General features: G+C 43.5%; 2 protein-coding genes and 1 long non-coding RNA gene across 3 annotated transcripts; 1 reads left to right on the top strand and 2 right to left on the bottom strand.

Moving 5' to 3' along the window:
* The first annotated feature begins 355 nt into the window (after positions 1-355).
* LOC127003485 (uncharacterized) lies at positions 356-22,529 on the top strand. The gene is made up of 3 exons (XR_007757089.1): positions 356-1,242; positions 1,638-1,812; positions 21,522-22,529. It is a non-coding gene; the product is annotated as an uncharacterized LOC127003485 (long non-coding RNA).
* LOC127003473 (putative nuclease HARBI1) lies at positions 12,279-15,025 on the bottom strand. The gene is made up of 2 exons (XM_050870209.1): positions 14,562-15,025; positions 12,279-13,260 (listed from the first exon to the last, which is right to left on the bottom strand). Exons 1-2 carry the CDS (start codon positions 15,012-15,014, stop codon positions 12,442-12,444), a joined length of 1,272 nt encoding a protein of 423 aa, XP_050726166.1. The 5' UTR covers positions 15,015-15,025; the 3' UTR covers positions 12,279-12,441.
* Positions 18,593-22,687, bottom strand: LOC127003481 (uncharacterized). Its single transcript, XM_050870220.1, has 2 exons — positions 22,507-22,687; positions 18,593-21,065 (listed from the first exon to the last, which is right to left on the bottom strand). Exons 1-2 carry the CDS (start codon positions 22,685-22,687, stop codon positions 20,323-20,325), a joined length of 924 nt encoding a protein of 307 aa, XP_050726177.1. The 3' UTR covers positions 18,593-20,322.
* Positions 22,688-22,925: the final 238 nt, after the last annotated feature.

Below are 22,925 nucleotides of genomic sequence, written 5' to 3'. Positions count from 1 at the left end.
GTTAAGCGTTCTGCAGCCACAAGCCTAGAGTCTTTCAATTCCTGTTGTCCGGGCCTTCTGTTGAAAGAAGTTGAATAATGCAAAGTTGAATCGTCGGAGTATGAGTGCATAGGACAATTTGTTGTGGAAAGATCATTGATGAATATCAGAAAGATGTAATGTGTATATTATAATGTACATGTGAATGTGTGAATGTATGTCGTAACGCCATGGCACGGCCGCGCCAGGACGTTACACGTAGACGCTACGTTGTGCTTAGGAGGTGATCCTTGCCGTGGGAACGGTGTTGATTCAGCAAGCCTGGTGCCCCGGCCCGCTCCTGCGCTGGCGAGAAGCCGGCAGATATTAGCGGGCGGCAGGCGAGAGCAGAGGACTTCTCGGGGTGTGCGTACGACTTACGACTCGTCTACAAAATACTGTAACTATTCTGTAAGACTGTTAATATAGTTAAAAAGCCAATATAACTATTTAATCACCCAGAGAGAGAGAGAGAGAGAGAGAGAGAGAGAGTAAATTAAGTGAACTCAAAGTGAACTTAACGGCTCCGCTCGGCCAACACATAATACACCTCACTTAAGTAAAGGCAATTGTGTTGTCTCAACCACTTCAATCAACTGGAGAACGCAGGCAACGGTACACCGGACCTAACGTGAGATAACAGTTCGCGCCTTAAACATAAACACTTAAAAACAGCTAACAAAAGTGATGAACAGCGGTTTCCGGACCATCCGAAGTGTTCAATCGGTGTTATCTTTCTCTCTCCTACATATTAACAGTCGCAAGTGTCGTCAAGGGGCAGACAGAGGAGTGAGTGCAAGAACGCTGACACAGGCCGCGCCCTCACCCTGCCCCGGTGGGTCGAGTCAGCACACTCCGCCGCACCACCCCGCGCGCCACTTCACCGCTCCGCTGTCGGGGGTCTCGTACCAATTCCGAGACGCCCACTTGTCTGCCTACGACGCCGCCTGTCGTGGGTAGGCGCTTCCCTTCGCCGGACCAGGGCGGACTTTTGGCGGCGACCTTGGAGGAGCGTGGTCGCCCCCCCCCGCCCATTCCTCACCGCTGCTAGGCGCCGACGCCTCCCGCCTATTCCTCCCCGTTGCCGGGCACTGCCGGCCGTCCCTCTTGCCGCTCCAAGGACGAGTGCAAGCCAACCAAGGACGCGGGGAGAGCCAGTCTAGAACGAGGGCAAGCCAGCCGAGGACGAAGGAGTGCCACAGGCACCGTCTTCACATTTTCATGGTATTCACATGCATGTAGCTGACACAACACTTATACACCACATGTTGATGACATTTCAGGTGATTTTTACGTGATTTGTGTGTCTCCGTGTGGAGCCGTAGCTAGTTTCCCTTAGGCTGTTGAATTTTATGCAAGTGTAGGGGGATGTTTAATATTTTTCCTGAATTGTGAACATTGTTTGCATTTTAGGTATAGTCATTCATTTTATTTTCTCCTTTCTTGTGTGTTTTTATCATGCTAAGTATTCACTCATTATTCTTTTCCCTCTTTTTAATGCGTTTTGGAAGCATCTGGGGCGAGTGAGCACACACTTAGCAGAATTAATTTTTCCTTTTACCATATTTTTCCTCATGAAGTCATATTTTCCTAATGCCTTTTTTTTTTTTAAATGACAGGTCAATCTGATCCGGAGTTAGAAACTTTGACCAAGAAATTCCAGAAGTTGGTGCAAGATTCGGAAGCGACCGCCGAGGATGACAATTCCCGTGTCCTAAGGAGCGGGTCAGCTCATGACAGTGTCTCCTCCTCCTCCTCCTCCTCCTCCTTCTTCCCGCCCGCATAATAACAAAGGTAATAACTTAACTAACCAAGAATCCACAATGGCTACTAACACTATTAAACTTCTGCCGACTACGGCATCAGTCAGAGCTTTCGCAGGCAATGAACCGGATTACAGTGCGAGAGACTTCATCCTACAATGCGAGGATGTTATGAACAACTCATTTGTTTCAGAACCGGGAGATAAAATCTCCTTCATTAGGTCCAGATTAAAGCCGGGAACAGAAGCATCAGCTCTTATGTACACCAGCGCGTTCATGGAACCGCAACAAACCAAAGATTATGACCAGTTTCGGTCACATTTTCTGGAGTCTTTTGGGGAAGATGTTAGGCACAGCCTCGTCAAAGGCGTAAATGTAGCTGTGACCAATTTGATTTCAGCTGTGGAGAGTAAAGGGCTTTTTGCCGGACAAGTAGACGCCTATCGGTTGTCTACTGATTTGGGCTCATATTTGAAAGCAGCTGCTGGTGGCTGGACAGAGGGAGAGAATATGTATCTATCTAATGTACTCAGATTTCTGGAATTTCTCATGTACATGGCTGTCATCAAGGGCCAGTTTCGAAAAAGTTCTTTATCCCTAGCCTACGGCCCCAATGACAACTTGCACAACTTCGTGCTTAAACTCAAAACTAAAATTGAGGAGAAAGACGGAGCGCCAGTTCCCACTGTAGCCGCTGTCGACCAGAAGCCCGCTAATGTTAGCGTGTCCTCATCGGTGGTGGCGTCCGCCACCGAAAAGCCTAAGCGCCACTGTTCGTACTGTCAACGAGACGGTCATACGGTTGACTATTGTATAAAACGTCAGCGGGATCGCAGGTCAAAAAGGGAGAGGGGAGGCTCGCCGATGTCAGGCAAATCTGTTTCTCAGAAGACCCCGGCCGCTTCAAAAAGTCGTGCCGAGGGCTACAACACTGGCAAGTCCTGTTTTATCCACGGTGATGGTAGCGACACCACAGAGGAGTGTTTCTCTATGCTACAGGTAAAGAAAGACCGAGCAGGAAAGTTCGTGAAAGAGTCGGGGGAAGCCGAGCGCCGCCCCCAAAACGACCCAGGGTAGCAACCCGGGGGCCGGAGGAAATTGAGACTGCAGTGCAGGCTGACAATAGTAGCTTGTATGAATCTGTTGTGGCCGCGTGCAGTCAGCTTGAAATTATGGCGCTTAAAGTCAAGCTGGGTCCGCTACAAGCGTCATTTGCGGTCGACACCGGCGCTGCGGTTAATGTGTTGTCAGAAAGGACGTACATAGCTTTAAAACGCGCGTCGCGGGGAGGCCGCTACCAGCTACGACCCTGTGACCTAAGCCTCTTCGGTGTCACCGCCGACAGGTTTAACATTCTTGGGTTGGTGAGTTTGCCAGTGAGTTTGGGACAAAACACCCCTGTCATGCGTTTGGATTTTTACGTGACGTCGAACTTTTCCCTGCCGTCTGACGGTCTTCTTGGATCGTCGTCTCTGAGGTCTAACCGCATGGTAATACTTCCAGATAGTAATACAGTAAGGTTTCAAGGGAGATGTTTCAAGGCCATGGATCAACCTGTGCCCCTCGCTTCTCCCTGGGAAAGAAAGGATATACCCAGCAAGGGTCGGGAAAGTGTTTCTCCTGAGTCGGTAGTGCATACCGTTCCGACTCTTTCCACGGTGCCGGTGCATGGCGCGGGCACCACCTCACTTCATGATAAACCACCAACACCACCTGATGTTTTCAGGGGATGGAAAAATGTCAAGGCGATAGTCGTAGGGAATCATGAAATCCCTCAACGAACCGCAATGCACGTCCCCGTGTCAGTCCCTAACGCTACCGTAGGTTGTGATATCTGCTTAAAAGGGCCTAGTCGTATCAACACGCTAGCGATAGAGTCCGCCCTTAACACGGTACACGAGGGAAGTAGGACCGTAGCTTTAGTGGTTAATGCCACTGGCGGTCCAGTTAAACTAAAAAATGGAGTCATTTTGGATCGCGCATTAGCGTTCGACGGACAGGTGTCCCCAGACCCTTAAGAGTTAAAGCGGCCTTGTGTCGGCCCGGTGGGTCAACCCGCCGCCGGCGACAAAACATGTCAGGCCTCATCTATCGATTCTTTAGTCAAAGTGGTCGATTATCCCGAGCTTAAGGGCCCGCTTCTGAAGCTTTTACATCAGTATCGTGATGTCATTGCCCTGCCCGGTGAGCATTTAGGTGCGACTGATACGACAGAGCACAAGATTAGGGTTAAACCCGACACCAAACCGGTGTACATTCCTGCATACAGACTTCCACACAGTCAAAGGCAGATTGTAGATGAACAGGTTAAAGATATGTTGGATCAGGGTGTTATTCGGCATTCCCGATCTCCGTGGAACTCGCCCTTGTTTCTAGTCCCTAAAAAGGACGGAAGTTTCAGGCCTGTCATCGATTTTAGGAAAGTAAATGAGGTGACTGAGGATGATAGGTACCCTCTGCCCGTTTTAGGTGACTTGTTAATGTCCCTGGGGCAAGGGAATACTATTTTCAGTAGTCTTGACCTTTTAAGTGCATACTGGCAGGTGCCGATGGCAGCTGAATCCAGAGAGACTACAGCCTTCAGTACCCCTAGCGGTCATTTTGAATGGTTAAGGATGCCATTCGGCCTTAAAACCACACCCATTACTTTTCAGAGGATGATCAACACATTGTTCTCAGACATGATAGGCAAAGAACTCTATGTATATTTCGATGATTTAATCATCTGTAGCAAGGTTGGCGACAGTCACCTAGCTAAACTAGAAGCAGTTCTGCTTAAATTTAGAGGCGCTGGCCTTAAGGCCAAGCTGACTAAATGTGAATTTTTAAAGCCAAAAATCACCTTTTTAGGCCACACTCTTGATGGAGATGGAATCCACAACACAACAAAGGAGGCAGCCCAAGGGCACACACATAAGGAAAACAATAATAAAAAAAAAAGCCCGCTACTCGCTGCTCCTAAAAAAGAAACAAAAGAGGTGGCCGATAGGAAGATCAAATACGGGAGGAGAGGTGTCCTGATACCCTCCTCTTGAAAGAGTTCAAGTCGTAGGCAGGAGGAAATACAGATGAAGGAAGATTGTTCCAGAGTTTACCAGCATGAGGGATGAAAGAGTGAAGATGCTGGTTAACTCTTGCATAAGGGGTTTGGACAGTATAGGGATGAGCATGAGTAGAAAGTCGAGTGCAGCGGGGCCGCGGGAGGGGGGGAGGCATGCAGTTAGCAAGTTCAGAAGAGCAGTCAGCGTGGAAATATCGATAGAAGATAGAAAGAGGGGCAACATTGCGGCGGAATTTAAGAGGTCAGGTCGTCCCACCGAGCTGAAGCAAAATGCCAGAAGCATCGCCTCTTCGGTGGGTCCAGAGGGTGTACAGGAGCGATAGGACAGGATGCAGAAATAAGATTGTGATCGGAGGAGCCCAACGGAAAGAACAGTTTGACAGAATAAGCAGAAGGGTTTGAGGTAAGGAAGAGGTCTAGAATGTTGGGCCGATCTCCAAGACGGTCGGGAATACGTGTAGGGTGCTGGACCAACTGCTCTAGGTCGTTGAGGAGAGCAAAGTTGTAGGCTTGTTCACCAGGATGGTTAGTGAAAGAGGATGAAAGCCAAAGCTGGTGGTGAACATTGAAATCTCCTAGGATGGAGATTTCAGCGAAGGGAGAGTGGGTCAAGATGTGCTCCACTTTAGAATTCAAATAGTCAAAGAATTTTACATAGTTGGTAGAGTTACGTGAGAGATAAACAGCACAGATGTATTTAGTAATAGAATGACAATGAAGTCTTAGCCAGATGGTGGAAAATTCAGAAGAGTCAAGGTCGTGGGCACGAGAGCAAGTGATGTCGTTGCGCACGTAGGCGCGTCGTTGCGCACGTAGGCGCAACAACCAGCTTTGGATTGAAATTTAGGATAGAGATAGTAGGAGGGAACAGAGTAGAGATTGCTGTCAGTAGCCCCAGAAACCTGTGTTTCGGTAAGGAAGAGAAGGTGAGGTTTAGAGGAGGAGAGATGATGTTCCACAGAATGAAAATTAGAGCGAAGACCGCGAATGTTGCAGAAATTGAGAAGAAAGAGGTTCGAGGAGTTATCAAGACACCTCTCGGGTCGGCAGCCAGAAGGGGAGTCCTCCCTGGGGGAATTTGTGGTCCCCCCCCCAGGCGGGGACTCCGAGGCTTGGTGTATGTGCGCCATTTTGAAATTTTAATTTTGGGAAAAGGTGTATATGTTGTGTGAATGTAGTGTGGTGTGGATATAGAGAGGATCTGTCTTTAGAGAGCATGCTGAACTACTCTCCGGTGTTGGTGAGACAATAGGGAAACGGTTAGTGAGGATATGGGAAGGGTCTTTGGAGGGCTTCAGCTCCCTTCTCACCTCCCATATATACCTCACCGGGAGTGGCTTGCGCCCGTTCGGTAGGTGTCTTCCTACCTACTCCAGCCAAGTGATTATGAACATGCTCAGAATGTTTGGAAAGTAGCTGGGTGTCAGAGTCTGAAGGACTATTTGTTGCTTTATGTAAAAGTGGATGTTGGCCTTCTATGTGATGTCTTCCTAGAGTGGCGAGGTATTTTGAAAACCCAGTGGAGGTTGGATATTGTAAATTATGTTAGCCTTCCAGGATTTGCCTATGACTCTTTTCTGCTAAAAACACAGCAGGAATTAGAGGTGCTTAGTAGCCCAGGCATATATCATTGCATTCAAACAAATGTGCGTGGGGGCTACACAAGTGTTGTGCGTCGTTTTGTACGCGCCAATAACATCTACACGAACCCTCAGTTTAATCCAAAACATGATAGAAGCACTTTCCTTTCATATCTTGACTTCAACAGTCTTTATCCCACTGTAATGCAAGAGAAGTTGCCATGTGGGGATATGAGAAAACTAGCTGCGACAGAAATGCAATCGTTTTTGAGCGGGGGCTTCGTCAATCAAGCAACCGATGGCGGTTTTGGATATCTCATTCTGTGCGATACTGAGGCTGTCTCACGTGAAGTCGTTGAGAAAACGGATGACCTCCCACTGATCATCAGAAGACACAATATCGCCAACAGAGATATATCGTCAGTCACACGCGAATGGTATGAAGAAGAAAACCGTCCAGCACCGTGTAAGAACATAAAACTGATTGGAACACATGCTGATCAGGAGAAAATTCTGTTTCCTCTGCCCCTCCTTTAACTACAAAAGTGCTACTTGCCCTATCAAGAAAAATGCAATCAAGTGTATTTCAAACAGCATTTTTGGTCGATTCCTGATGAACGTGGCCAAATATAGTGAAGACATAGATATTGTCACCAACCGCGAAAAGTTTTTAAAGCTGGCTCGAAGTCCTTACTTTAAACGCGTTGTACCTCTCAATGATGGCCATGTAGTTGTAACTCGCCATAGAAAATATTCACGGGTGAATCATCCAAACTACATTGGCTACTACATCCTAGAGCTGTCCAAGCTGCGACTATATGATTTATATTACAATGTGTTGAAGGTTCATTACGGAGATCGGGCGAAACTAGTGTATTGTGACACTGATTCCTTAAAAACAAAAATTGAAACTTCTGATCTATTAACAGAGTACTCGCAGGAACCCTTCAGAAGCTATATAGACACAAGTAACTTTAGCCCCTCACATTCCTTGTACAGCACAGACAACAAAGGAAAGCTTGGATTTCTCAAGTCTGAAGTGGGGGAAAGAACCATCTCAGAATTTGTAGGTGTAAAACCAAAGTGCTACTCCATCCTCTTGGCAGACGGTGACCGGTTGAGTTCAGCTAAGGGCGTTCCAAAGTTCATAAAGAAGAAAATTGCCCATCAGCAATACAAAGACACCCTTTTCCAGAAGCAAACATTTACCTGGTCAAACTCTTTCGCCTCTGCCTGTCAACATCTACCTTTCCTTCTTGCTGGAAGTATGCCTTCATACAGCCTGTACCTAAGAAGGGTGACCGCTCCAATCCCTCAAACTACCGTCCTATTGCTTTACTTTCTTGTCTATCTAAAGCTTTTGAATCAATCCTTAACCGGAAGATTCAAAAGCACCTTTCCACTTCTGACCTTCTATCTGATCGCCAGTATGGGTTCCGCAAGGGGCGTTCTACTGGTGATCTCTAATAGCTTCTTAACTGACTCTTGGTCATCCTCTCTTAGCCGTTTCGGTGAAACCTTTGCTATTGCGCTGGACATATCTAAAGCTTTTGATAGGGTCTGGCACAAATCTTTGCTTTCCAAACTACCCTCCTACGGTTTTTATCCTTCTCTATGTGCCTTTATCTCCAGTTTCCTTTCTGACCGTTCTATTTCTGCCGTGGTAGACGGCCACTGTTCTTCCTCTAAATATATTAACAGTGGTGTCCCACAGGGTTCTGTCCTATCTCCCACTCTCTTTCTGTTGTTCATAGATGATCTTCTTTCCAAAACGAACTGTCCTATCCATTCCTACGCCGATGATTCCACTCTGCATTATTCAACTTCTTTTAATAGAAGACCCACCCTTCAGGAACTTAACGACTCAAGGCTGGAGGCTGCAGAACGCTTAGCCTCAGACCTTACTATTATTTCCGATTGGGGCAAGAAGAACCTGGTGTCCTTCAACGCCTCAAAAACACAGTTTCTCCATCTATCCACTCGACACAATCTTCCAAACAACTATCCCCTATTCTTTGACAACACCCAGCTATCACCTTCCTCAGCACTAAACATCCTCGGTCTATCCTTAACTCAAAATCTCAACTGGAAACTTCATATCTCATCTCTTACTAAATCAGCTTCCTCGAGGCTGGGCGTTCTGTACCGTCTCCGCCAGTTCTTCTCCCCTGCACAGTTGCTGTCCATATACAGGGGCCTTGTCCGCCCTCGTATGGAGTATGCATCTCATGTGTGGGGGGGCTCCACTCACACAGCTCTTCTGGACAGAGTGGAGGCTAAGGCTCTTCGTCTCATCAGCTCTCCTCCTCATACTGATAGTCTTCTACCTCTTAAATTCCGCCGCAATGTTGCCTCTCTTTCTATCTTCTATCGATATTTCCACGCTGACTGCTCTTCTGAACTTGCTAACTGCATGCCTCCCCCCATCCCGCGGCCCCGCTGCACTCGACTTTCTACTCATGCTCATCCCTATACTGTCCAAACCCCTTATGCAAGAGTTAACCAGCATCTTCACTCTTTCATCCCTCACGCTGGTAAACTCTGGAACAATCTTCCTTCATCTGTATTTCCTCCTGCTTACGACTTGAATTCTCTCAAGAGGAGGGTATCAGGACACCTCTCCTCCCGAAACTGACCTATCTTTCGGCCACCTCTTTGGATTCTTTTAGGAACAGCAAGTAGCGGGCTTTTTTTTTAATAATGTTTACTTTTTTTGTGCCCTTGAACTGTCTCCTTTGCTGTAAAAAAAAAAAAAAAGTATTGTGACACTGATTCCTTAATAACAGAAATTGAAACGCCTGATCTATTAACAGAGTACTCGCAGGAACCCTTCAAAAGCTATATAGAAACAAGTAACTTTACCCCCTCACATTCCTTGTACAGCAAAGGAAAGCTTGGTTTTCTCAAGTCTGAAGTGGGGGAAAGAACCATCTCAGAATTTGTAGGTGTAAAACCAAAATGCTACTCCATCCTCTTGGCAGACGGTGACCGGTTGAGTTCAGCTAAGGGCGTTCCAAAGTTCATAAAGAAGAAAATTGCTCATCAGCGATACAAAAAAAGCCCTATTCCAGAAGCAAACATTTACCTTTGACTATCAGGGATTCACAGTGCGCAATGGACGAATGAGTACAGTAAAATATCCCAAGAGAGGGATATCTGTAGTTGAGGACAAAAGATACTACATTAGCACCTTGGAGTCACGATCTTACGGTCATCCCGATAATTCTATAGGGATAGAGGAGGAAGAGAAGGACGAGGAGGTAGCCCAGATCATGACACTGTCAAACGAAGAAAATTTGGAGGAAGGCGATGAAAGAGGCATAACAGAAGCGAGACTAGCCGAGGTAATGGGTGGGCAAGAGATCGGTGAAATGGGAGAACTAGAAGAAGAAACCTATGAATCGTGGGGAGAACGGGATGTGCTGGCCGAGCAATATTTTCCCTCGATAAAACAGGTAGAGACGGATGATGACATGTTAATGCTAGCCGCGGAACAGGAAGAAATAAATCAAATGCTCTCATCATCCCCCCTTGAATATATGCTAGAAGATAAATTGTAGGTGTTTATAAGTTAAGGACTGGTGTGAATATTGTATATAGTGTTTATGGTGTAAGAATTTGCCTGGTATATTTATGTTAAATATAAACTATATGTAAATATATTCTGTATATAGGACTAATGTTGGAGTCTATGATATTATAAAATTGCACATGACGAATCTGGAATCATAATTTGACCAAATTCCAATAAACACTGAGTTTGTTTGACTTGTGTATATGTCCTTTATAAAAATAAAAAATAAAAGAAACGGATGAAAAAAAAATAATAATAATTGTCTTAAAATTTATTCGATTTGTGGAAACATATGAATAAAACGCTTTTATGTTTCGATCCGCTAAAGCTGCTCCCACACTAGGACTTTTCAAGCGCGTCATCACGCTACTCGATCGCCTCAACTCCCATATATGGTAAAATGGGCGGAGCTACGCGGGACTCACCGAGAACCTAGCCGAGGGGCATTTGGCGGGACTGGCGAGTCCCGCGCTCAGTTGTTTCCATACAGTGAGCGGGGGTACTACTCGTCTGCTGCAAGCTGCCCTTCCTTCGAGATGTCCAATGAAAGCAGTATTCAGTGGACCCGGGCGAGTACTCAGCACTTTATAGACCTTTTAAGGCAGCATCCATGCTTGTGGCAAGTAAAAAGTAAAAATTACAAAAACAAATTGGTAAGAAATGCAAGCATTAGTGCAATTGTTAAGGATTTAAGTGATGCCATGAACTGTACAATCACGCAAGACGATGTCATGAAAAAAATACACACGCTGAGGGGTCAGTTCCGGAAGGAGGTGAAGGAAATGAAAGATTCCCAGAAGTCAGGAGCAGGTACAGACGACTTGTATGTACCTAAGTTATGGTGTTTCGAGGCACTAGCATTCCTTGCTGATGGGGATATACCTCGAGCGTCCACCTCCAATCTAGATGAACCACAGGTAATTTATTTATCATTCTTATTGTCCAGTTTTCCAAGTTTTATATTTCTTTTAAAATCTCGGTTAATATCTAGAACTACTCCTTGTTAGTTAGTCTTGCCACGACTACATGTTGAGGTAGCATGCCCACTATTCTGTACGCCTGTGAAGGTTTCATTGTGCACTCGGTTATTGTTGAGTCGCATCAGCGCTTTTAAATCTCACCTCCCTTACAAAATCTAAGTCCACAGACATGCATTCGCTGTCTGAAACTATTTTTTTCTGATGGCTTTCGATGTGCTGATGATAAATCTGGCAATTATTTTCCATCGCAAAATTTTTTTTTTTTGCCAAACCCCACTTCCCTATACTTGAGGTAAGGTTAGGCTAGGTTAGGTGGGTTGGGTTAGGTTAGATTATGTTGGGTTTGGTTAGCTTAGGTTTGGTTTGGTTAAGTTATATTAGGTTAGGTTTGGTTTGGTTAGCTTAGGTTAGGTTAGGTTTCGTTTCATTTGGTTAGCTTAAGTTAGGTTAGGTTAAGTTTGGTTTGGTTAGGTTAGGTTAGGTTTGGTTAGGTTAGGTTTGGTTTGGTTTGGTTTGGTTTGGTTAGCTTAGGTTAGGTTAGGTTTCGTTTCGTTTGGTTAGCTTAGGTTAGGTTAGGTTACGTTTCGTTTGGTTAGCTTAAGTTAGGTTGGGTAGGTTAGGTTAGGTTTGGTTAGGTTAGGTTAGGATAGGTTAGGTTAGGTTATCTTAGGATAGGTTAGGGAAAGGGGGGTCGAGGGGGGCGCAGCCCCCCCGATAGGCTTGGGGGGTTGGGGGGGCGAAGCCCCCCCACAAGAGATACATAAGTGATATGTTTGAACTTGAGCATGGGGGATCGAGGGGGGCGAAGCCCCCCCGATAGGTAATGGGGGGTCGAAGGGGGCGCAGCCCCCTCGTAGGTACTGTAGGCTGTTAGGTTAGGCAACGTTACATTACTGGGGAATTTCCCCATTGATAGGGAATTTTGTTTGGGGAATTTCTGTACATATTGTTTTTTTACCGTAGACTTTTTGGGTCATGCCAAATTTTGCCTATTTTGGCCTCCCCCAGCCTAAAACCCCGCTTTCCCGCCAGGTCCCCATGTTTGTTGGTGCTGGGGAAAGGGGTGGTGATGAAAAGGTGGAAGGAGTTGTTGTGCATTTTTACCAAAATCTCAGTCAGATGCTTATTATTTTTTTTTTTTCAGGGACACAGACAAATCTATAGCCTAACCTTGCCTCGATGTTTAGTAGGAAGAATTAATACATCAAATGATTGAAACAAAGTATACTTTCCGAAACAGGTATAAATAATACATGACATGAGGTGTGGCAAATAGTTGTACAAGGTGTGTGTGTGTGTGTGTGTGTGTGTGTGCACTTTAAAATATAGCATTAGGTCTGCCAAGGTACTGCACCTTCGTCACTGAAGTTCCTCCAAACCACACACCCTTGTCTGCCAAGGCACTGCACCTTCGTCACTGAAGTTCCTCCAAACCACACACCCTTGTCTGCCAAGGCACTGCACCTCACTGTAGTTCTTCCAGACCACACACTCTCCTCTGCCAAGGCACTGCACCTTCGTTGCTGAAGTATGTGGCAAAGTCTTTTCTGATGTTCTTGGCATCATTTGTAGTGTTTCTGCGAAGTCTTTCCAAGGGTAAAAGTTGTTCGCAGTCCCGCCATGAGCCTGGAGTTATCGTGCCATCCGTGATGTTTTCTCTGTCCAGGCTTCCCACTGGAGTGTAAAACGCCTCGTGGTTCTTCCGCAGGTAGTTGTGGAGTGCTGTACAGGCTAAAACAATCTTTACCACTTTATCCGGCATTAGCTGTATGGCGCTCTGCAGGATCCTGAACCTGCTAGCCATAATGCCGAACGCATTTTCAACGATGCGGCGAGCACGGGAAAGCCTGTAGGAGAAAATTCGTTGTTCCTCATCTTGGTTTTTATTTGGGTAAGGCTTCATGAGGTACTGCTTCAAGGGAAAAGCGTCATCTCCCACAAAGACATATGGAAGAGTTCTCTGGCTCCCTTGTACTTGGTCAGGCTCAGGAAGACCAGCTGTACCTTCCTCCAGATGACGGGAAAGAGTAGTGTTGGCCCACACACCCCCATCAGAAACTCGTCCATTGGCTCCAACGTCCACGTATATGAACTCGTAGTTAGCATTAACTACGGCCATGAGGACGATGCTGTGAGAGCCCTTGTAGTTAAAGAAGTAGGACCCTTGGTTGCTAGGAGCTCGTATCAGTACGTGTTTGCCGTCCACAGCTCCTATACAGTGAGGGAAGTTCCACTTCTCAAACCCGTTTGCAATGGTCCTCCATTCATCCGGCGTTGTTGGAACCTTAGAAAACGGAAAAAAAATGTGGTTAGAGTGCATACTGTTATAAAAAATGCTTACAATATTTATTTTATGTATTCCTATCAGTGTTTCTTTATCCTCCCCAGGAAATGGTTTCATGTGAGGCTGAGAGCATGGCTTATCATGCTGCAGGTGGTGCGACGGATGCAGATACACCTGCAATGATTCTGTCATCAGCTACTCCAATTTCCACATCTTCTAGTCCTGTCTCTGTCGGTCTGTCTGTTTCTCTTTCACCCTCATCATATCCATCTGTATCCTCCCCAAGTTCTCATGGTTCATTATATCTTCTTCCCTCACCCACTCAAGCCTCTACATCGTCAGCCAGACCTGCCTCGACCTGCGCAGTTCCTTCACCTGGACACACGCTCACCCCTGCTGATTCTCCGCCCTCTTCTTTCCCCATCACAAGACCAACAAAAAAGAGGAAGCAAAGTGATTCAGCTGAGGATATGCTAAAAATAGCTATACAGAAAATATCTTCTCTTCCCAGCTCCTATGAAAGTGACCCATGCCTGGATTATGGGAGGGTTGTGGGGAATGAACTGAAGAGCATGAATGAGAGGCAAAGGTTCTTAGCTAAAAAACTGATTAATGATGTAATTCACCTGGGTAATATGGAAATGCTCAGTACAGATGACCAAGTGTTGCGAGTCACAGGTTCAAGCTCTTTTGCAATATAATGATTTGAATGACGGACAGCCAAGGGAAAAACCGAGAAGTGCAAGCACAACACATTGTTGGGAAATTTTCAAACATTTTCATTCCACATGCATTTTTTCTTTTTCACACACAAATATATATATATATATATATATATATATATATATATATATATATATATATATATATATATATATATATATATATATATATATATATTTCTACTCTGATCATTAAGAACGGAAGATATTTATTTCAATGTCAACAAAATATTTTCCCTACGATTATTTTTCTTCAATTAACAGCACGGGAAAAACCGAAAAGTGCAAGCACAAGACATTGTTGGGAAATTTTCAGACATTTTCATTCCACATGCATTTTTTTGTCTTCCTCACACACACACACACACACACACACACACACACACATATATATATATATATATATATATATATATATATATATATATATATATATATATATATATATATATATATATATATATTTTTTAACAAGTTCTACTCTGATTATTAAGAACGGAAAATATTTATTTTAATTTCAACAAAATATTGTCCCTACGATTATTTTTCTACAATAAACTTATGCACCTAGAAACTCACCTTCATATACTCTTCTCTAAGCACTTGGTATATGGCGTCGCAGGTCTCGGGAATGATGCAGCTCAGGCTCTGGTTGGATATTCTTGATGAATACTGAAGGTTTGTAAATGATCCCCCAGCAGCAAGGAAGCGAAGGGTGGCCTCCAGACGAGCTCCGGGAGAGATACTCTGACGAAGCTGGTTATCCTCCTTCCTAATATAAGGTTCAATTTTGGTGAGCAAATTGTAGAATGCAGGAATAGGCATTCTGGTATAGTTTTCAAAGTCCTCGGGGCATTCACTTTCAAGCTCAGAGAAGATCTGTGCAAAACTTCCTCTTTCGCTACGTCTGGAGATCCATTCCTTGCACCAACGTTTCCTCCTCTTCTTCTTCTTCAACTTCATGGCAGCAGCTGCCGCAACACTGCACCAAAGGGCCTCTTGAAGAGCGCAGTTGTAGGTAGCGGCATCCATGCGTCCTCCCACCTCGGCAGTTCAAAAGAGACTGAGACTCAGACGGTCGCCTCGCCCGTTTGGGAGTTTCCCCCCCCTTCCCCCTCGAAAGTCCGACTCATGAAGCGCGTTACCAACCCCAGTGTGGGAGCAGCTTAATGCTTAAAAGACTGCCCGCCAAATAAGGCGGCGGCGGCGGCGGCGGGCGCTGCGACGACAGGATGCGACAGGATTGCTCGGGACCCGGGACGGGACGGGGCGGGGCGGGGCGGGGCGGGGGCAGCACGGGGTAGTGGCGGTGACGAGTGACGACCTGTGAGTGTAGCCAGACCTCTGATTTAAGCATGGTATACAACCACCCCACCCCCCGATAAAGGAACTAGAAAATTATTTATGCTTAGAATAGCTTCATGGAATGTAATACAATTTAATATGAAAAAATCAATAAGTCAATACTTACTTTTTATGAACACGTGTTAAATGTTTGATGACATACGGGCATTATAAACTTGCTGTAAGCGAATCGCATCACGTGTTCATCATTCCTTGAATATTCGGTCTTGGAAAACTCCATACATATTTTTTCAAGAGTTTCTCTTACACCCAAGTGTGAAACATTGTAGGCAAAGTACATGGCATAAGCCGCGCACACATCGCTTCGCGTGCTTTGAAGTCGAAATGCATTTTTATACATACTGAGCCCGGGGTAATCAATATATTTTAAATGATCAGAGTATAATTTTGGATCGAGAGCATAACTATCTAGGAACACTGCCATGCCCGGTTCATAGTAGAGACAAATCCAGTGTCCCATTAAATTTTCTCTTTTAGAATAACTTGGTAGCGTATTGACGATGCACACTATAGGTTTTCTATATCGAGATATAGAGTTTACCTCGTCTGCCAATAACACGCCTAAAAACAAGGCCTGCTTTCCTATGTGCCCCCTCAATCCTCTTTCAATCTCCATGTTGTTCATCGCACAGCCGCTTCAAGCGCGCACATCACACTGCAGCCGTCTTTCAGAATTAACTGTTATTATACCCACTGTTTCGCCAAACAGAATCAACAGACGGTTCTCGTTTTCTCCCTTGGTTAGATTCAAGCTAAGTCTAAGCCCCCATTCATTTCAACGGGCAAATTATCATTTAAGTTTTCAGCACGCAAATCAAATGTGCAAATCATTGCCCCCTTGCCGAAAATATCCTTTCCAATTAAATGGTCTTTGTGAAAACCAAGTGCATCCAAAGTACGATGGTAGAGCTCAGCATAGTCATGAGGGAATCTACTAGGAATATTATACATGGTTCTACCATTAACACTTAAGCTTATTTGACTTATATCGCCATTGCTCAAATACAATGGATTTAGCGTATAGTCGCCAGAATGAGCCTCCATGCTCGTTATAATAAGCGAGATTTTTTTTCCGGAATAACATTACCCTACGGTTAATCATACGTTCCTGAGGTTTGGTCTTTGGCTAGCACATAGGTTTTCAAGAGGGTTTTGGTAAATGTCGATTTTAAAAGATTCCCTGTGGCGAGAGACGCGTTCAAAGCATGAAGTGCATTAGGATAAGGAAACAGTCGCGTATAAAGTAGCTTGGCTGAATCTATATGCAGACGAATGTTATCGCCAGTTGGAGAATTTAGCAGCCAAGCATTACTAGATAGTTCCATTCGGAGTCTAACCAAAATACCATCGAGCAAGTAACTGTCTAAAGAACTTATATCCAGAAGAAGCGGGGTACAGAGTTGTATACCGTGAGTCTTAACCCGCTTCATAATGGTCTTGTGTTGCGCGCTGGCATTGTCAAAGTATTCTGCTGTTACTTTGGAAATAAAACCGTTCTCTGGGATGGTAATATTAGCATTGGCTCCAATTGTATTCAGTTTGTTGGGCGACAAAGTATTCAGCATTTTAACGTATGACGTGTACCCATAAAGTACATTATTGTCAACAGCTACATCTTCCAAAAAACCTTGCACTGATTTGATTAGGCTGTGCGCGGTATTATTTGCAAATTCAACATGTTGAGCGTCTTCGAGAGGAGTAGTATTGTCTGGCTTAGTTAAGCGTAAAGAGGTATGCAACACCAATTTCCCCAAATCAATAAAACTGCCAAGTGTTCCAGGAATGAGAAATTCTATATATCTATCGGATAATTTCATATTGAATCCGAGGCTAGTAGGTAAAACATCAGCATCATAACGGGAGGCAATCGTTTTTTCCAATAATCTCATTTTGTTGGGGCGGGGAAACAATTCACTGACACCGGCGGCATATTGCCCCAGGGGAGAACGCGGGTCTCCGACACCCACCGCGCTGGTGATGCTCGCCATACTGCTCTTAGTTCAACAATCATTACAACTCGGTAAAGATGTCCTTTTTATAACACCTTTTCCTCCCGACTCGCTTGACTTTCTTTTTCCCGCTTCCTCTAGTCAATTTCATTGCAGCGTGCTTTAAGGAATTAATTCCATGCTTTTTTTTATAGAGCTTCTTAAGTTGCTTCCCTGTGAAATATCATCTAAAAGATTGTTTCCAAATGTTCGAGCTGAAGGCACAATGACATTTTTCTCTAGGAAAGGGAAAGCTCTTTTAGCGAGTCCTGCTAAAACCGAGAATAAACCCCCGCCTCTGTGATAGCTTGGTTCATAAGAAAGTGTGACTATATCATCAATACCACTCCCTCGGGTTGATATATGTTTGCCATTCGAAAACAGGGTATGATATTCTGCTAAGGAAGGAGGGATGAATGTAACCCGCATGGTGGCGGAGAGGAGACTGTCTTTTCAAATGGACAACATTCCTATTAATACAGCAAAATGTACTCAAAGATTCAACGCGATCGGATATGAAGTAAACATGTAACAGGGTATCCTTCTTCGAAATGCATAGGACGACCTTTTTGATCTGTGAGTTTAATAGAAATCGAATCAATTACTTTGGATTTAAGGGACTTATATATAGTTGGATGCACGCCTTTTGTTAGACCTCCGGAGAGCGAAAAGGCATCAAGAATATTTACATTTTTCCCTGCATACCTAGAGGGATTGACAAGGTCAGTGTAAATGAGAACACACTCTACGTCACCATTTCTCAACAGAGGGGCATGACCATGTAGCGGAACAAGAACGTTTTTTTTTTTTTTTTTTGTTCTTCATGTGAACCCAAGGAAGAAAACACAGCATAACCTAAGTTGGTGACAAAACCGAGAACCTGGGCCAGTCGCGTATCAAAGGAAACCTTAATAAATACAACTAGTGGATGATAACCATTGTAGCAGAACAAAGTTAAATGATCATTTGTTGAGCTAAATGCAAGAACCCCTCTAGAATACGCTAGTAAATGGTAGTTGTATCCATCGACCATCTCCTTTAACAATGTCATTATTATACCGTTAACACACCTCATCAAATACCCAGTGTCATTACATAAGATATTAGCATTAATAGCCTCTGACAGTGTGCGTCTTTCAATAACTTCTGAATCTGGCGTTGGTCTTATACCACATTTAAGATGTATACTACACTCTGGTTCACCCGGTTTAACAATGTAAAACCGACGGGGAAGCAACACGTTCAGTAGACCGACTTCATATTCCACGTCCTTGTCTAATGTTAGAGTTTGTATATTATTAGTAAAGCTAGTGCTGGAATTGGGGTAAATTTCCCCATCCGCAATGCTGGTAACATATATATGATGTGACTCCATTTAGAGCACGCAAGACACTAGCAAAAATATTATAATTATTTCATTATATAGAGGTAGACATGACGAGATGCCAATTACATATTGAAGGTAAATCATACTAAACATCATTACATTGTTATTTATTGACATATTTTACATTTAGTGATGTACATAATTATTGGGAAATTGTCTGGAGCTATAGTTATTTAGGATCCACGTCGACTACAGCATCGTCCCGTTTTTTTTCCATTCGTCAGCCACAGCGTCGTCCTCTGTATCCACCGGTTTTCTCTTCCTGTTTCACTCGGGAAACACAGATTGATTTAGTTTAGTTTCTGGCTCATCGCAGGTCCACCATCTGTCCAGGATGACGTACGATATATTTTGCAGTTGGAGTTCAGCCGCAGCCTCTTGAAGATGTGGTTGGTAGTCAGCTTTCCACAACATGTAAAAATTCCAGCGCTTGCAATATTGTAGGGGAAGACGACACTTGTAATGTTGCTTTTAATCACCCATTCTACCAATTTTATGATGGACTGTTTAAACCAGCGGAGACGGTTATCATAACTGTCTTCCTTTACCCCACGAATGAAATTTTGATCTCTTGACGTCTGAAGATATCCTTGGTTTATAGGGTTATTTTCCAGTTCGCGGCCAGGAGCATATTGGGTTAGGATACATGCCACATAAGGAAGATTTTCACTCGGAGGATAGCGGTAGATGTCATCGCCAGAACTATATTTGTAGCTGACTACGTAGGCGTCCGACATGGTGTTCTCTGGTATACTGGTGAGTGATGAATAGTACCGCTTCAGCTGATGGCGAGGGACGAGTAGCGAACCATCGTCCCATCTGCTCTCTCTTATAAGCCCGCTCGGGATACCACCATGTCCGAGGGTGTTCGTCCTCGCCTCCGGCATTTCTCTCTCCATAACGTCGCCGCTCCCTCTGTCTAAGGCTGCTTACACACGAGCGTTTTTGTACGCGCGTCGAACGGACGCACAGAACGCGTCATATTTTTTGTACACGCGTTTGCCCCGCGTTCGCGTTTCTCGCCCTGCCTCCAGCCTACGACCTCCTCTCAGTCACCAACTGTCTCCTCAAGATGGAGGGTGCACGAAAGAAAGCTGTGATTGCTTATGCAGCAATACAAGCAGTGAAGAAGAAGAGAAACCGTCGTCAGCTTTGGGTTCACCCTATAAACAACAACAGATTGTTGCAGGGCGAGTTTTATACCCTTTATGAAGAATTTAAAGCGGACGATGGCAAATTCTTCAATTACTTTAGGATGTCATACCCAACCTTTGAGGAACTTGTGGCAAGGGTTACGGATGATATTAAACTGCAGGACACAAACATGAGGCTATCTATTCCACCTGAAGAAGCAGTGGCTTTAAGCATCAGGTAAGATAATGTACACAACATATATACTAGTTTTAATATTCCTTTTTATTCTGAAGTAAATAAATTATATGGTATTTCAGCTACCGTATAAATAAAAGTATTCCACTGTAAAAAGATTGCATTACATTTTTCCTCCTTTTTATTTTTAATAAAGTAAACTGCATGGTATTTTAACTACTGTATGAATAAAAACATTCCTCTAAGTAATTTCTGTATTACATTTCTTTTATTAAATGTCAAAATCAGTCGGTGAAATTACTGAATTGTCAGTGTTTGAGGTGTTTGATGCTGGAGAGGGTACTGACAAGTTAGCAGGTGAGGGTGCTACTGGTTGGACTTCTGCACGATTTTCTTGAGTGTTCACTGCATGTGGATGTATGTTTGTTGCTGCTGAAGGACCAAAGAAATGAGGGTGTGTCATTGCAGACGAGGGATACTGTGCATAATGAGGGTATTGACTCTGTACAGGTGGGAGCACAAGTGGAAGGGGATGAGAGTCTTGTACCCTTGTGTGCCCACGGTGTCCGGATCTGATGTTCTTCAGCGCAGCCAGTACTTCCATTCTGAATTCAATCTTTTGTTCACTGTTCAGTGTTCGCACTGACGGTAACATTGACATGAAAAAATCCTTGTCGTCATCTTCTTTTTCTTCATAACCATCCATAAACTTTATAAGTTTCTCCTCAAGTAAATTACTTTTCTTTTTCTTGGACTTAGCGCTTGGATTTTGCTGTGTTGCTGACAGGTTTTGACATGCATCTTCAGCTCCATCCTCTGTTTCATGGGTTGGAACGAAAATGTCCGTGTTTTCTCTGTTTTCACCTACTTTCCTGAGAAAGGACAGTTGTTCAGCAAAAATGTAACGGTGTGTCTTCACAGCTCCAGATCCTGATTTACTTTCATCTTTCAATTTCCTGGAATTCCTTACATAAGCGTCTCGAATGCTCTTCCAACGAATTTGCAGTTCCTTTCCTGAAAGATGAAATAACACAGATTAACCACGAGAAAGTAAATGGAGGACACGAAATGGACAAATTTACATTATTTTCTTTGCCAACCCGAAAACTAATACTGGCCACTGACTGTGTGTGTGTGTGTGTGTGTGTGTGTGTGTTTACGTATAGTGTATATATATATATATATATATATATATATATATATATATATATATATATATATATATATATATATATATATATATATATATATATATATATATATATATATATATATATATATATATATATATATATATATATATATATATATATATATATATATATATATATATATATATATATATATATATATATATATATATATATATATATATATATATATATATATATATATATATATATATATATATATATATATATATAGAGAGAGAGAGAGAGGATATGTGTCTAAAAATGATTTCTATCACAGGTATCTTGCCTCTGGTTGCAGCCTGACGGATCTCCACTACAGGTACAGAATTGGTATATCTACAGCCTGCAAAGTTGTAAGAAGAGTGTGTTGTGCAATATGGGACATGATGAAGGTGGAGTGTTTTCCCCAACTCGATGAAGAGGAGTGGCTGAAAATTGCAGCAGGGTTTGAGAAACATGCTCATTTCCCTCACTGCATTGGTGCAGTAGATGGGAAGCATGTTCGGATTATTATACCTGAGCATAGTGGTTCAATGTTTTTCAATTACAAAACCTATTTTTCCATTGTTATTTTGGCTGTGGCTGATGCTAATTATTGCTTTAGGTATGTTGACATAGGATCTTATGGCAAACATGCAGATTCAACCATCTTTCAAGAATCAAATTTATTTAGGCAGATACAGCAAAATGTAATGAAACTCCCACAGCCTCAACTTTTGTCAGGCTGGAATGAGGTGCTGTCTTATGCTTTTGTTGGGGATGAGGCTTTTGGATTATCTGTGAATTTGCTTCGCCCATACAGCGGCCACAACTTGACAAATGACAAGAAAGTGTTTAATTATAGACTCTCACGTGCAAGGAGGTATGTCGAATGTGCGTTTGGAATACTTTCAAATAAATGGAGAATTTTCCACAGGCCCCTGAATGTGAATGTTGACTTTGCTGTTGATATTGTCAAGGCATGTTGTGTCTTACATAATTTCGTCAGGCAGAGAGAAAAAGTAAATTTTGCAGATATTTTAGAAGTCAATGGATTTGAAGATGTAGATCATGCAGTGCAGGTATGGCAGGGAGGTAGGTATGCAAAAGAAAACAGGGACAAATTCTGCACCTACTTCAACAGTGAGGCCGGAAAACTACCATGGCAGTAATAAGACAATATAAGAAATTGGTAATAACATGCATGATAAATGTGAAAAAAAAACTTTCATTACTATTGCATTTATGTTATAAATGTACAAAACGAAAATAAAATTACTGACCAATTTGTTTCTTTTCTTCTGCAGATTTCTCTTCATAATCCAGATAAATCGAGCGGCAAACCTCTATCCATGCATCTGCTTTCTTGTTCCTGTTTTTATATTCTTCGGTCGTAGGATCCCACAGGACAGGCATCTTCCCTACTTCGGAAATAAGTTCTTCCGTGTTGTGATAGTCTGCCATTCTAGTCGTCTGAAAATGTTAGTTCATTAATTAATTGTAGTAGGCTACGCGATGTATGCATGCATGTACTATATCAATTCTTTCCAGTAGTATCTATACACATTTACTATAAACAATAAAACTGCTACATCACACCCAAATGCAGTACACACCAGAGTTCTGTCCACATGAGCGGGACGGGATGGGTGACTGGCCTCTCACCCCCAGCTGAAAGTAATGACTGATATGGCAGCAGGAC

This window comes from Eriocheir sinensis, chromosome 3 (assembly GCF_024679095.1).
Source record: "Eriocheir sinensis breed Jianghai 21 chromosome 3, ASM2467909v1, whole genome shotgun sequence".
Classification (NCBI taxonomy): domain Eukaryota; kingdom Metazoa; phylum Arthropoda; class Malacostraca; order Decapoda; family Varunidae; genus Eriocheir; species Eriocheir sinensis.
The sequence above is the reverse complement of the archived record's forward strand: the minus strand, read 5'-3'. Positions and strand labels throughout refer to the sequence as shown.